The sequence below is a fragment of the Amphiprion ocellaris genome, chromosome 21, assembly GCF_022539595.1.
Source record: "Amphiprion ocellaris isolate individual 3 ecotype Okinawa chromosome 21, ASM2253959v1, whole genome shotgun sequence".
NCBI classification, from domain to species: domain Eukaryota; kingdom Metazoa; phylum Chordata; class Actinopteri; family Pomacentridae; genus Amphiprion; species Amphiprion ocellaris.
This window is the reverse complement of record NC_072786.1, coordinates 8,491,036-8,506,225: the sequence shown is the minus strand read 5'-3', so window position 1 is coordinate 8,506,225 and position 15,190 is coordinate 8,491,036. Positions and strand designations below refer to the sequence as shown.

The 15,190-nt window shown below is 40.6% G+C and overlaps 1 protein-coding gene across 2 annotated transcripts; it reads right to left on the bottom strand.

The window, feature by feature from the left end:
• Positions 1-397: 397 nt before the first annotated feature.
• tmem168a (transmembrane protein 168a) lies at positions 398-14,162 on the bottom strand. 2 transcript variants are annotated; one of them, XM_023262913.3, is made up of 6 exons: positions 14,094-14,162; positions 12,093-13,052; positions 11,654-11,929; positions 9,678-9,820; positions 5,857-6,134; positions 398-2,322 (listed from the first exon to the last, which is right to left on the bottom strand). In XM_023262913.3, exons 2-6 carry the CDS (start codon positions 12,924-12,926, stop codon positions 1,772-1,774), a joined length of 2,082 nt encoding a protein of 693 aa, XP_023118681.1. In that variant the 5' UTR covers positions 12,927-13,052; positions 14,094-14,162; the 3' UTR covers positions 398-1,771. The 2 variants fall into 2 exon arrangements, with proteins under 2 accessions (XP_023118681.1, XP_023118689.1); XM_023262921.3 differs by lacking the exon at positions 14,094-14,162 and adding an exon at positions 13,790-14,071.
• Positions 14,163-15,190: the final 1,028 nt, after the last annotated feature.

The following is a 15,190-nucleotide window of genomic DNA, read 5'->3' as shown; positions in this document are numbered from 1 at the left end:
CCTCCCAAACCTTGCTCTGTGCCTAATAGCACGCTTCAGGCATGAGCCAGGACGTAGCTCTGCTCTCTGAGACCAGCGAAATACCCGGCAGCGCCTTGAACACGTCCAGCCAGGCACTGGGACTAACTGAGGTGAAAGCTCAGCCAGCAAATCCCTCAGAGATAGTCTGTCATGTATTGTTCCATTTCACCCTTTCTCATTTTTCTTCAGCTCGTAATACTAATATTTGCCAGGCAATGCTAGCATTTCCACAGAGCAGAATCCATATTTACTCAGCGTGTTGAGCCAGTCGTGTTAAGTGACCCTGGCTTATAGCACCATGTCTCACTTTCCAATTCCCCATCTACTGTTTTTCCTCCTCTTGTTCGACTTTAATCATACTCAACTTTCTTCCACGTTGTTTTAATGAGTTTATTATCCAACTTTAACGCTGATATTTTAAGACAATCAAGGCACATGGAATTGTACAAGTCAATAATGCAACTTGACCTCTTTGGAAACAAACTCTTGAAAGGCAGCAATTCACTCCAGAATTTAGGAATGTGTGAAAGAGAGAGATACAAAACAACAGATGAGTTTGTAAATTCAGTGCAAAAAAAAAGAAAGAAAAGAGGGAGATTTTATAATTTGCTGCATTGCATGACAAGCTACTCATTCACAGCAAAGACAAACTGCTCCAAAACTTGACCGCACTGTTTATATAAAGCAAATGGCTTTTTCAACTTGAATTAATTTCTGTAAATAAACCGGATGAGACAGGGCCAGTGTCTGGGGATGATATGCAGCCTCATAGCCAATGCATATTTCTTTGTTCAGTGCAGAAATATGTGCATATTTGAATACTTTGAACGTGACAAGTAAAGGATCCCGCAACAAAACGCGGCAGGTCGGCCTCGTGGTTTGACTTTCCCACAGCCAGAGCGGTCGCCGAGTTCAGCCTCACAACAGTCGTTTTTGTCCATTCTGTCGGAAGCCTCACAGTTTAGGTTAAGGACGCCTGCTAAATCCTCTGAATATAAATAAGAGGCAAGGCATGGATAGATATAATATATGGCTGGCACATAAAAAGAATTAAACATCCACATTAAAGGTGATCCATCTTTAAGGCACTAATGTAAAAGAGACAATGGCACAATTTGACAACAGATAATCTGAAAACCTTCCCACAGAAATTGAAAGAACATCTGACATATTTTTTGGTCTGAAACAATTAAACCTTAAAAAAAATAATAGCCACAAATACATAACACATTTTTCCCAGGTTCCCTATGAAAAAAGTTTTGGTCTTTTTAAAAAAATCCAACACGTGCGTGTGCATATACATATCTTATTTTAGGCTGAATTTGCTTGAATTATTCAATTTCATTCTGGGGCAACAAATAAAATGTTTAGTTAGAGTTTCTCTGTGATATACTTGGCATAATGTCTTGCATCATAGCAGTTAAACATCATGCAAACCTAAACTTAAGGAGTTCTTGCTGACTGAAGGCCAAACCTGCTGTTGTTTTACTCTAATTTTGTGTTTTTGTGTGTATACAGGGGTGATCAGAAATTTCAGATACTGTTTGTCAAGTACATGCAACATGTGCAAGCAGTAACAGTCATGAGTCAGGAGACAACATGACGCTCTGAGCATCCCTCATGTATATACAGTAGATATAGTAGGTATAGAAGCATAGCTATTTTTAATGTAAACACCTTGTACCTACCAAACTCTGGCTGCTATAACACAAACTAGAGTCACAACTTCTACAACAACCTCCCATGTTATCTACGAGTGCACCAGTTTAATGCCCTGACCGGTGTCCAACACAGCTGGAGGGAACCAAGCCAGTTTACACCTCCTGAAGCAGCGCAGACACATGCTACAGAACCAGAACAAGTTGAGGCCGCAGCACCAGTTGGACAGGTGCACCATGGGATATGTAGCCTTGGGGAAGTGGGTCTTCCAGTGCTTGGCTATGTCGCTTCCGGTTGGTAGGTGAAGCGTGTAGTCGCTCCAGCGTTTGGACACGCCATAGACGGCCGTCACAGTCCTTCCCTTTTCAGACCACTGGGTCTCGCTGGCAGGGTTGCAGTTAAACTCCACCCATTCAGAAGTGAAGTCCCCGAGCAAAGGGGTGTCTCCGGCCTCGGGGTCCACCATGACGGCCGACAGCTCGGCCCCCTGCACGGCTACATAGACGCCCTCCACCCTGCGGATTTCTTTGACCCAGGGGAGGGAGTTTTCAGTGTCCAGGACGAGGATGAGACGAGAGCAGTGGCCGGCGTTTTTCTCTTTCCACAGCTCCAGAAGCTGGGTGAAGTGAAAATACTCCCCTCCTGAAACAGGAGGTTAGACAGTGAGAGCAGGGTTTGAGAAAGAAAGGGGGAGTGAGGAAGTTCAGGAAGAAGGTGCAGGACACGAACGTGCCACTGTTAAGTATCTATCCATAAGGGTTAGGCTGGGACAGACTGATTATCAGCCTGGCTAATTATTGTGGCCAATATTTGGCATTTTGTCAATTACTGGTACCTGTACTTTTATTGGTCGATTACTGATAAATTCAATGCACTACTACTTCTATTTCTGTCTGTAATAACACTCTGGTCTCAGAAATGTTTCTCAAGCAGAGACTGAAAAAAAAATGAACAAGAAACACAAGCTATTGCCACAAACCAGGAATTTAGCTACTCTAACAGTGGATAACAGCTAACAGCTAAGAAGGTAGCCACAAATTACCCTGAAACAACATCTGGAAAACAATAATTAATAATACTCTAAGATTTGGACCTCAGTGGGCAATAAAAGTGATCAAACAGTGAAAGATTAAGATAAAAGAGAAGAACAGCAGATGTAACTGCAGGAAACGAACTGATCAATCTCTCGTTAATCTCACATAAATACAGAACAGCATCCTAATTCAATTACCCCTATTTCTATTTTATTTCTATTTCAGTTATAGTCACCCTTATTAATGAAGAAGCCTAGTTATAAATGACAGGTTCTCTGCTATCACATGCTGTTAAAATGGTATATCGGCTACAAATTTGGTCTTCTGTCTTTCTTGATTGCCAATAATAAGCATTGGTATTGGCCCTAAAAATCCCGTATCGCTCAATTACTAGTTTAAGCCCCTGTTGGTTTAGTGTCACGCTCAAAGCCATTTCAACAGGAGACATTGCCTTTGATGGACACAGTGGTTTTGCAGGGATCGAACCTGTCAACTCGCACATGTTTTACTGTCTTTCTGTCTGAATGCTGCCACCACAAACACAACCTCACAAATAGCATAAAGATGCTGTTTTCCAGACAGCAGATCTAAAACACAAACATCACAGCTGCGGTGCCAAATTCTTCCTGCTGCTTCAAAATCCTTATCATTGAAAAGGTAACTAAAGACAACCTGAAGAGAAAAATTAAAAATTCCATTGCTGGCCAAAGAGCTGCTTCACTGAGGACTGAATTATATTTGGGTAGGAAACTCGGCTTTATCTACAAACCTACGAGTCAATCTGGAAACACTCCAACTGCACTGCCAAATTTTATATGCATGTATCCGCTGTGATCAACAGTGCACAGATAAACTACTTGTTTCATGGATCCCTGTATAATTCAGCACTGGACAAAGGCTTAATTACTAGAGGGATCAGAAAATAATGACTTGCAATCATTAACTGTTCCCAGCTCGGATTTCAGCCCACGTTTTCGGAAAATGTGTACAATTATCCACTAAACGCAGCCTGAAAACGACCCTTCAGGATGGTGACTGAGGGATTTTTTCCCTCCCGTTTGCAGCAGCACACAGAGATAATACATCGAGTAATCTCAGAACAGAAGAGCTGGAGCTGACACAGAGTTAACCTGCTGTGATTCTCATTTCTGTGGAGGGAAGGCTCATGTCACAGCAGACCGTCTGCAACTTTCTCAGAATCTTCTCTACTGGAACCGAACTTCTGTGTCGAGTCCTTCACAGCAAATTTGACTCTTTTGGCTTGCTTGTCTGATCTGTGCAAATCAGCCTGATTGAGTGAGAGAACGGGAAAATGAAAGGAATGGAAATCAGACTGTAATGCAAATGAGTCTGCAGTCAGAATACAATATCTACCTAATGCTCTCTGACACAACAGCTCGGCAGTCAATTCTACTTTTGTGCTGAATTGTTGTATTTTAACTTTCATTCAAGTCTTTGGTAATTATGCGCTGTTTAGATGTGATAACAACTAGACGGCTTTGAAGAGATAAAGCAGACGTCCAACTTATGCGTGGAAAAACTTTTTTCTGATGGCTGAATTGCATCTTTTTGATGTTTACAAAACCTGAAAAGCATAACAAAGATGTCTGAGGAAGCCAAAATAAATGATTTGAAGTGAAGGTTGAAGTTTAGGTACGAAGAATTTGATGTCATCTCCTTTAATGAATTAGGATACGCATAACATGTACTGTTGAATAATAAATCAGGATGCTTAGAAGTTGATTAGATGCTTAGGAGTGTTTGTAGACATCTGCAACATACAGTGACATGAAACAAAGTTTGGATATGAATTGTTAAGAAGAGGAACTAGTCTCCAAAAGGCATAAAGTTAAAAATGACATTCTTTTCAACATTTTGAAACGAGAGAACTTTTTAATATCCATTTTTCCTGATTAAAAAAGGAAAAAGGTCTTAAGGTTTATGTTAAAAAAGGTTATTCTTGAAAAAGGTTTATAGTGGCAAACCCTTTAGCCTCTACCTCACGAAGTTGATTTTCAGATGTCTTTTATGCTCATTACCCTGTTGTAGAAGCTGACCAATTATTACTTTCAGCTTTTTTACACATCGTGTGATGTTTGCTTGCAGAATTTTCTGTTGAACTGCGCTTTTCTCCCTTCAACCAGTGAAATGTTTTCTGGGCCTCAGGCTGCAACACAAGCCCAAAGAGTGATCGATTCACCCCCTGCTTAACAATCGGAGAGATGTTCTTTTCATGAAATTCATACCCTTTATTCCCCAAACACATCTTTGCTCATTGCAGTCAAATGCTCTATTTTAATATCCTCAGTCTGCAAGAGCCAACTAGGACAGTGTTCCTGCATGCCAATAACATATGTACCTGTGGCCCATTTCATGTGTCTATTGACTATAAACAGCAATATCTGCACAAAGTCCAATTTGGGTAATCAATTATTGGTTCATGATGCTGTCTTTATGAAGATAATTATTCAAAATCTGCATTTCTCGCTAGTTTATGAAACTTGTGTGACAGCAGACAATCGATAACAATCAGTTAAAAAATGCCTTGTCGGCCCTGATCCCAATCTTTTTGAATGGCTCAAGATGTCCCTAAATACTCTAGTGCACCTCTGCTTCACTCAAATACTCCACATTACGTTACTTACGCTCTCGCTTGCTGAATCCTTTATCCATTACTTTAAACTACTTGATTAATTTATTTGCTACTGTTAGCTAGTTATTCAGATTTATACTTGCTTGCTTCATAGTTTCCATCCAGTCTTGGTTCAATCATGCAATGTACTGTGATAATAAATCAATTCTTATTGGGGGCAGAAAAGTAGATTTCAATGTTGTTGTGCACTGCAATCCTTCACTTTCATGTACAACACTGTCAATGTCAGGGGCGAAATTTCATTTTTCAGGTGCAATATTTTAATTTTATGTGCAATATTTCATCATCATGTGTGACATTACTTATTACCTCATGATCATTGCTTTTTACTTTCTCTTCTAGTCTAATTTTATTTCATTAGTGCATAGTTTTATTGCTACGGCACTGCGTTTCTTTTCAAGTTATGTCATTAGTTTTTTCTGAGCTGAAATGAGGATGGGTCATTTTCCAAGAAGGAACATAGAAGACAAAGAAATGATAATGTCTCACCAGCCAGAACCCAAGCCCCAGAGCCTTTCTGTGTGTGTCCGCTGTAGAAAATCAGGTAGGTGTCATGGCGGGGCCCGTCTGCTGTACGAAGCTCCAGAAAGTTGCGCAGTTTGGTTTGTACAGCCTCCAGGGTGACGCCGCTGGTGGAGTAGTCGCAGCCGAACGTCTGGATCACGTGGTGGGAGAAGAGGCGCTGCATGTTGTTCAGCATACCTGTGGAACGTAGATTCAGCTGCTGCACCAGCTCAGGAGGCAGGAGAGTGGGTTGGCCGCCAGCGCTGGACAGAAGAGAGACACGACAGGCTGTGAGAAAAAATTTATACTTTTTCTTCCTCAGGTTTAGGGTAGAAGAAAGACAAGGGGCTCAAGCAACAGAGTGACATGCCAGGGTGGAGCAGCTGTCTACGTCGCCAGGGGAGAGAGAAGAGGATAAGAGAAGAAGTGGAGGGGATCACTGCTGTAGGAAATGGCATTAGCCTCAGGGATGAGAATGGAATCAAGAATGAAAGGAAAATGGCAAAAAAAGGAGGGGATATAGAGAGGAGAATAGAGCAGGGTGACAAAAACTGAGGATGGAAAGTGAGGTTAAAGATAGCTGAGGACAAAGTGATTTGGACAAAGTGTGTGCGGATGGTTGTGGCACAAAGCCCTGGCCGATAATAACAAGTGGATGATAACAAAAAGGGGATACACACACAGAGATCAAGCCAATGCTATCAGCTATTCAACGCAGGCGTACATTTTCTTTTCCTTTTATATCCAAGCAGATGGCAAAGTGATACTTCACTATTACAGATATCTGTATACATATTATGTCACACTCTGTGCCCCGATTATCACTTATGACCTCACCCTGGCAAGAAAAGAGTGAGGTTTATCTAAAGTGGATGCCAGAGGAGTGATTTTATTCATCTAGTGGACAGATAAATAGTCATTATCTGTTGATATCCAGAGAGCATTCCTCTGGTGTGTGATGTAGTAACAGCTGTAGATGTTGGCACAACTTGGATTAAGCTGTTTTTTACTTGCTTCTGTCCCAGTGGAGAATGAGATGAACAATTTTCTTCAAACAAACTTTTAGATATTTATACTTAAACTCCACTTGGTCACAAGATGACATGTTGCAACATGTGCACCACTTGGCAGTCTCACCATTCCCCTAAACCCATCTAATCTGTTCAGATCTCACGATGCCCAGGGGAGCTAAGGACTTGCAGTTTGAGATTCCCACCACATCTCCCTCTGTGACACACTCTCTTTCATCCTTAAAAAAAGAAAGACAAAATAAGAAAAGAATCTTGTCCTTTTCTCCACAGCTCTCACAGCTCCAGCCCTCCCTCCCCATCCTCTTCCTTTGCTCCATCTGTCCCTTTGTGCTTCTACCACCACCTTCCCTCGATGTTTACAACCTCAGTCCTCCCCCCCATGCGTTTTCTTCCTGTTGTTTCGCCCTCCATGTTTTACCCTATGTGCCTCCCCTCTTCACCCCTATCTCTCTAATCTCCCCGAGGGGATCTTGTCATTGTGAAAACATGATCTGCAGCCATCAAACAGCCGATTATACACTGCTGCATTCTCATCATGCTCTCAGTCCTCCCTATGGATCCTGCATATGCGGCCTCGCATACAGAGCATCCAAAGCTCCAATAGGACACGGGCCTGCATCCAAAATCACCTGGAGAGTTAAACACTTGCATGTCTGGCTTCCCCTTCGAATGCTAAAGCTAAGTACCAATATATAGAGATTCATCATGAATATAAATATTTTAAAAAATCTCAAAAAGGTCAGATTTCCAGACAGCTGAGTGCTCTTGAATTTAAAAAAAAATGTTTAAGTGATGGCTAGCTGCTGCTGCTTAGGAGGAGGAGACATGACGGCATCTTCAAAACTAACTAAGCGATTGCAAAAAAATGCTTGGTCAACTGCAAGGGCGCTGGGAGAAGCATCGGCAGCAGCTAATGGCTAAGTGCTCCGGTTGAACAACTTAGTATGCTGCAGGGGGAGCACTGGAATGATCCCTGAAGGGCCCAAACATTAGCGGCATGTTTATGCATACTTATTGGCCTGTTTATCCAATTGGTTTTGTGCTAACTGGGAAGGGAGTCTGAAAGAGTGATCATGTCTACCAGTCACTGTGATGCCAAAAAAGGCTTTGACATTGGGCAACGGTGGTACAGCATTTGTTTATTTGGCTTAATACTGCATTTTGCTGTTGCGTGCTAAATTTGTGATGATTCGTTGAGTAAATTGAACAGACGTTTCCTTAATTGGTAGGCAACAAGTTGCAACTTCAGCAGGGGAAGTGCATATTCTTGTGTTCAAGATCTGAAACATGAAACATTCACAAGTACTACTAAAATAATTACATGAATTTTTATTAAGCTAAATGGCAGCACAGCTGATTTAGTTGACTGGAAGATTCACAGAAAAATAATCTACAAATGTTGTGATAACTGCGATAGACTGGCGACCTGTCCAGGGCGTCCCCTGCCTTCTCCGTGTCAGCTGGGATAGGCTCCACCCGCCCCCAAACGAGGATTAAGCAATGTATAGATGATGCATGGATGGATGTGATAATTTATTAACTGGTGAAGCCATTTTTTCCAGCAAACACTTCCAAATTTCTGGTCTGGCTGACTCCAGATTTGACTTTAGCAATAGACTGTATAGTTGAGTTTTTTGACTGTTGGTTGAAGCAAAAAAAGATTGCAACTTAGGCATGTTTCATTTTTCAGTATACTGACCTTGAACAAAGGTGTAACAGTTATATAGTAAGTGTGTTTTTTTATCACCCAGATAAGCTGATATTTTCTGTGTAATATCATAGTAAATGTTCCACTCTTATGACACTTTTTTGGTTTTGAATTGAAGATCGGGCAAACTATTTAAATGTTACTTTGGGTGAGGGGATGAGGAATTAAGGTGAGCATTTCTTACCCTTTTTTCTGTTGTTTTACTGATGGAACAATTAAATGATTATAGTCAACAAAAAACAAATAACCTAATGGCAGATCTGAGAGGCATTTCAACTTTACAAACTCCTCAATTGCACCATTTATTAAAGTACAAAATTGTAAAAACACAGAGAATCATCAGATTTGGTCTTTAATCATCTATGACATGCCAAAATCTGTCCAATCTAAGCTTAAGATCATGATAAATTCATCAAAATTACTTTAAATCTACATCTCACTTAAAAATTTGCCAAAATAACACTGTTTGAGCTAATCAGACCTTGTAAAAAAAAATAAAAAAATTCTGAAGTTCTCAGTGCAACCAGGAAGCCATTAGACAGTCAGCTGTGACCATTAATCACATGACAAAAATTCAGGGACATTTTGGGTGATCTGGGCTGAACTGCAGGCTGTTCACACAGAACAGATAAAAGAGAACTATGAAAACAAATTAAAAATCAAAGCAGTGAAATTTCATAAGTGCGTAGAGTAACTTTCCTTTTAAAAGTATTTTTAGTATTAGTTACAACTTGAGCTCTTGGAAAAATATACGTGGTGATTACAGGTTTCTCAAATTACATTTTTTCTTTTTCTTATGAAATGAATTATGGCATTTGTTATTCTGCAAAAAAGAAAATTTTGCTCTACTTCTAGCCATGGTTGTGCTGTTTCTATTGAGATGCAGATGCTATATATTACAGTGGAAAAATGCGCCACTGTATGTAAAAACAGAAACAGAGAACGCCTAGTAGCTGCCAGAGGTTCAGAGTGTTGATCAAAATAGTTGTTTTACGATTGAAGAATGAGTTTATCTATGTTAGTCTGTAAACATCCCTATATTCATTTGCCTCTTCTCTCTCCAGTACCTGCAGTAAGAGGTTGGTATAACCAGGGCGTAGCCAACACAGGTTCCCCCTAGGCAGCTGCCCAGCTCGTGGAACAGGCCGTGGGCCAGAGACTCCAAAGGCAGCACCACCATCAGAGCGCTGAGAAAGAGACCGTTGGAGGGCTGCAAAGAATCCAAACAATCAGAGTCACTTTCATTCACCACTTACAGCTTGTAACGAGGTAATCAGACTCACTTAATTGGCGTTGACACTTGGCAAGACAGTTACACAATATGGGACTGACACTGTGCTATTATCACAGGACAAAACATGACAGGACTCGACTAAATGGAGACAAAACGACAGCAGACTAAACATACATCACAAGTATCAATCCAAAACAGAATAATTACAGCAGTGTATGAGCCTGTACCTCTGAGCAGCCTTGACTGTGTTGAATAAGTCTATTATAATTCTATGTTCTTGACATCTACTTGACAGTTCTTTATTTTAAATGTTAATACGCAAGTCAACTAGCCACATACAAACTCGCATATATTATTATGAACACAAAAGTACATAATAGAAAGCTATAATGTAAAAACTGACTTAGGGTGCAATCTTATTTTTTTTCAGAGCTGTTACGAAATGCAATTTAGCATTTTAAAAAGCCACTTGGATTTCAGAGCATGGAACTGTGTCGCAGAAGTCTCGCCGCATTTCTGTTTGCAGAACAAAATGAACTGCCTAGGGTATGCCCAAGCTGAGAAATGTGGTACACCAATTTATTGAAATTTTAAGCTGTACAATAATACAATGCTATATTCTCCAGTACCTGAATGATAATATTACAAGCAGACAAATCGTAATATATATAATGTTATGATATATATGAAGGTGGTCTTTGCAATATAATGCAATCCAGTAGTGGTTCTCACAGGCTGAGAATTAAAATTTGCAGTCAGCCCAAAACTCAAAACTGTGAGAGTAGCTATGTTCTTAACTGCCAAACATTCAAAAGTTGACTTCTAAAGAAAAAGTCAATCTTACACCATACAGTTGTATGAAAATGAATATTGTGCTTTTTATACAATCTACACATTCAAATGTAAATCAGCACTATCTTTGAGAACATGAAGATACAACAAACACAACTGAAAAAAAGGATGTAACATTTTTTAGTTTAATTCTACAGAAAGCAGTGAATCTAATGTAACACCATAAATTAGTTGGTTTACAAAGGCTTACATTTATTGCTGAGACCGCATTAGATCGTACCCATGCTGCTATTATTTTGAGCGTCTATGTTACACTTACATCGATTTTTCTAGCTGACCATTTATTACATTTATTGTATTTCAACTGCACAGGCAAATAAATAGCTGTAAAACATCAAAAACCACACACAAGAGCTTCAACTTTCTCATACGAGAACACAAACAGCTCCCACTACCTCAGGCAAATTTGCAACTGACATCATCACTGTGCAGATCTCAAATTAGGACTCGGACCCATGAGACTCCAGCAAGGTAAACGTCTAATAAGGCTAAATAAGTTATTGCTGCTCTTTATGCAAGTAGATAGGGATATTAAAGTGCTAATGAAATTGGTTCCACATGAGAGCAGAAGTGCCTCAGTTTGGGGAGCAACTACTAACTACACACTGTTAGTAGCATCACTACACAGAGTTTATAACATAGGTGTAATATGTTTATAGGGGCCTTGTCATGAAACAAATGGTGCTACAGCTGTTAAGAGGATAAATTACACTAAAATATTCAACTATGAGCTGCTGAATGAAACTCTTAACTGTGGCCAAGAGGTTTTAAGAAATATGATATGACTATCATCGCTATTACAAATGTGACAATGATCGTTGCAATGATAAACAACTGGATGATGAGTGACATACCTTTTATATTGAGCTGCTTTGCAAGCTTCAGTACTTTTTGATGATGATAATACTTTTGAAACAAGCTGTAGTAGTAGTAGTAATGTACCCTTACGGATCTTACCTGCCAGGACACAGCCGCCAGTATGACTGTTGAGAGCAGACTGAAGAACACCAGGCGTTCTGAAATGAGGCAGAAGTGTCGGATGCCCCTGGAGGCCATGACCTGCTCCAGGCTCCGGCTGCTGGACCGCTGGGCTCGCCAGGCCTTCTGACACTCACTTAGCTTGGTGTGGAAGCCCCAAATTGTGATCAGCAAAATTATGTGGCAGATAGACCAGAAAATGCCAAACAGGCAGAAGCCTGGGATCACCAGATACCACAGCTCCAAGTGGCCAAGCTATGTAAGAAGAGAGGGACGTATAATTAAGCACACCCATAAAATATGAATTAAAGCTACAAAAACTTCTGTGTCATTAATCCAAAAACCTGCATTATTGGACATAAAACTTTCAAGACATGATTGAGTTTTGACATGAATTTTTACAGAATGTTAAGTGTACCTTTAAGGCAGCCAGGACAAAGAAGGCCAGCTCAGTCAGACTCAGGGGAAACAGGGACAGTCTTCTCCAAACCCTCCCCAGAGAGAGCACTGGCATCCAGCGCTGACTGGGCCCCAGCCCACTGAAGTACACATCCAGCACAGGCTCACAGAGCAGCCTGCCCAGGTAGCAGCCTAAAGCATAAGGGTTGGCCATGATGCGCAAGGCCTGGAAAAACACGAGAGATGTGACCAAGGCAAAACCGATGAGGTTAGGTAAAGCTAGGAGGGATTTCATCCTCAAGTCCACAATGAGAGCCCCCAGGGCCACTATCAAGCCTATTATGGCCACTGAATTGTGAAGAAGCATGGTAGTGCTGGCAATGCCAAATCCCAAGAGCTCCAGTAACTCAGCTGACGTCAGCAAGGTGGGCTTGTAATAAATGGAGCTGCATATTCGCTCAGTTACAGCCCACACTGCTTTCATAATTACACTGGCTAGGAGGAGATAGTTGGCGACAAGTTCTTTGACATTTAAATCCAAGGCAGGGCTGTTGAGGAAGCACTGGAGGCCAAGCAGGAAGCCAAACCACAAACGGAACAAGCTCTGGCTTGCTTTCTCCATAGCAAAGTAGTAATGGAGGATACTGGCAATTCCCAGCACGAAGAGGCCCAAGATGAAGATGACCAGGATCATGGGTTCGTCTGTCACCTCCCATCGCACGTACATGCCAACGCACACCGCCACAAGGAGGTTGATGCTGGAGAGGTAACCGAGGCAACGCACTGATGTAAACATGTCCACCTCCTTAGGAGCATCGACGGTCAGCTCCTCTTCATCTTCCTCCCGATCCATGGCTGACTAGAAATCAATTTATCTAAATGTAGCTGAAGCTTCGAATAGTCAGTTTTGTCCAGTCACCTTCTTTAAACTTGCAAACGGAGGACTACGCCTCTTGATGACATTCTCCAAAATCAACCCCTGTTAACAATTGAAAAAACACAAATTAGGAAGTATTAATCCATTGTGTGGTGGTCATGCAATCCAAATTAGTTTACAGTACAGCACTAAAAGCTTCAACACTTTACATGTATAGATAATTCAGAACACACTGACACAAAGACAGTGTCTTCCTGCAGGTTGTCAGCCTGGCAAACAAATGAAATTAGTGAATAACCACGAAGAAAAACTACAAAACACAAGACATGCCTGATAATATCTTATCCCAGTAATGCTTCTCTCTACATCACTGCATTATAGCCCATCTACCCCATGTGTATAAAGTGTAAATAACTTGTATTTATTGCCAATATCTGTATTTACTCCTATAATCAGAATCTGCACAACTAGCAATAAACCTTGTCCACTTTAAACGTGCTCTTTTACACATACCTTTAGCTATATATAGTACCGTAGTTCAACACTTTTCCCTTTACTTAACCCGTTGTTCTTGTTTAACTGCATGTTTTTGACACAGCCAGAGTTATTAGGGAATGTCTTCAGCGACAAGAACAATTTTAAGTCTACTTACACAGTACTTTCTGTACAGCACTATCTAGTAGTTACTCGTGTGCAGACAAATTAGTAAACAGCCTTTAGATAACCGCTAATATGAGCGTCACACTTCTATCAAAAGTTTAATCGTTATTTACAAATAATCTTTTTAAGTGCCTTAATAGGAGGAAACTTTGGCTAACAACAAGCTACAATGTGATTACCTGAACTTTGCACGGGGTGAAAAGCAACAAGACAGTCGAGATAAGCTTATCGATAGGTTCTCGACCGTTTACAATAATAAAATAGTGAGAGCGGCCCTGCTGTCAGTTTGTGACGATGTGGCACTGCAGTCGGGAAGTTTGCTAACTTACACAGCTCTGCTAACTTAGCGAACTCGCCGTTTTACGTTTAAAGAATTGTCCTAAACAGTTAAAAATACAAGAAACTGTCATTGCACACATGTAAAAACGAGCACCGTAAATATTAACGGAATGTAATGTCCTTATCGCTAAAATATTTGCTTACATGTTGATTGTTTAGGGACAGCAGCTGCGCTTCCGGAGTCCGTAGTATGGCATCTCGCAACGGACAAAATAGATGAACCTTCGCTTTTCAGGCTGCGTTCAAAAAGAGCCGTTGTCTGTTTATTACGTTTGCATCTCATGATTTTAAGCCCACGAAGGGAAAACTAGATGCCATATGGAATAAGATGAATATATATAGACAAAAATAATTAATGAAAAAAATAAATAGTATGGAATATGTATTAAACAGCTACAACTGACATATTATGCTGAACTCAAATCAAATATCTATCTATCTATCTATCTATCTATCTATCTATCTATCTATCTATCTATCTATCTATCTATCTATCTATCTATCTATCTATCTATCTATCTATCTATCTATCTATATGTGTATATATGTAATATGAGAGAGAGAGAGAGAGAGAGAGAGAGAGAGAGAACACTGTAATATATAGTAATTGCATCAGAGTTAGTCAGCATCGAATTTGCATCTGTTGTCCCTGAGCAGGCACAGAACAGTAAGTACACTATATAAAATAAAATAAAACAAAAAACTTACCTAATCATCTCTAGTAGAAGCTGACTGGAACAACTTCTGCCTGATACTTTTAAAACTGTTCAAAATAAATTTTACATTGCTAATGACCTGACTGACTTGTTTTTGAGAGACGAGTTTGTGTAATTTATTATGTCTGAATGTTTAAAATGTGTCATAAGTATGGTGAGAGCACCATTAATGAAGCACAGAGAGAGTGACAATACATTTCCCTGATGGAACGTAACATCGGCAGATGAAGGAGGTGGCTGACGTAAAAAAATCCCACCAGTGACAAGAAACGGTCAGTTTGAAGGACAGCGCAGAGGCTCTCATCAAGGAAATACAAGAACAGACCCTAAGCACCAGAGCAATAGAGGCTGGGGTCGAAGACAGCAATGTGCAGGTTGTGCAAAGATGCCCCTGAGACAGTGGAGCCAGTAGTAGCAGGCTGAAGGATGTAAGCTGGGACAATGTACACTAAGTGGCTGTAATACTGCACAGGAACATCTGTGTTGAGTATGGATGGAAAATCCCCAAGTCCCAACGAGACACAC

Excerpts from the sequence above, each read along its gene's own strand:
- tmem168a (XM_023262913.3), bottom strand. The coding sequence starts at position 12,926 with ATGGATCGGGAGGAAGATGAAGAGGAGCTGACCGTCGATGCTCCTAAG. Across the intron at positions 6,135-9,677 it reads ATACCAACCTCTTACTGCAG|CGCTGGCGGCCAACCCACTC; the intron begins GTACTGGAGAGA and ends TCTTCTGTCCAG. Across the intron at positions 2,323-5,856 it reads TGGGGCTTGGGTTCTGGCTG|GAGGGGAGTATTTTCACTTC; the intron begins GTGAGACATTAT and ends CTCCTGTTTCAG.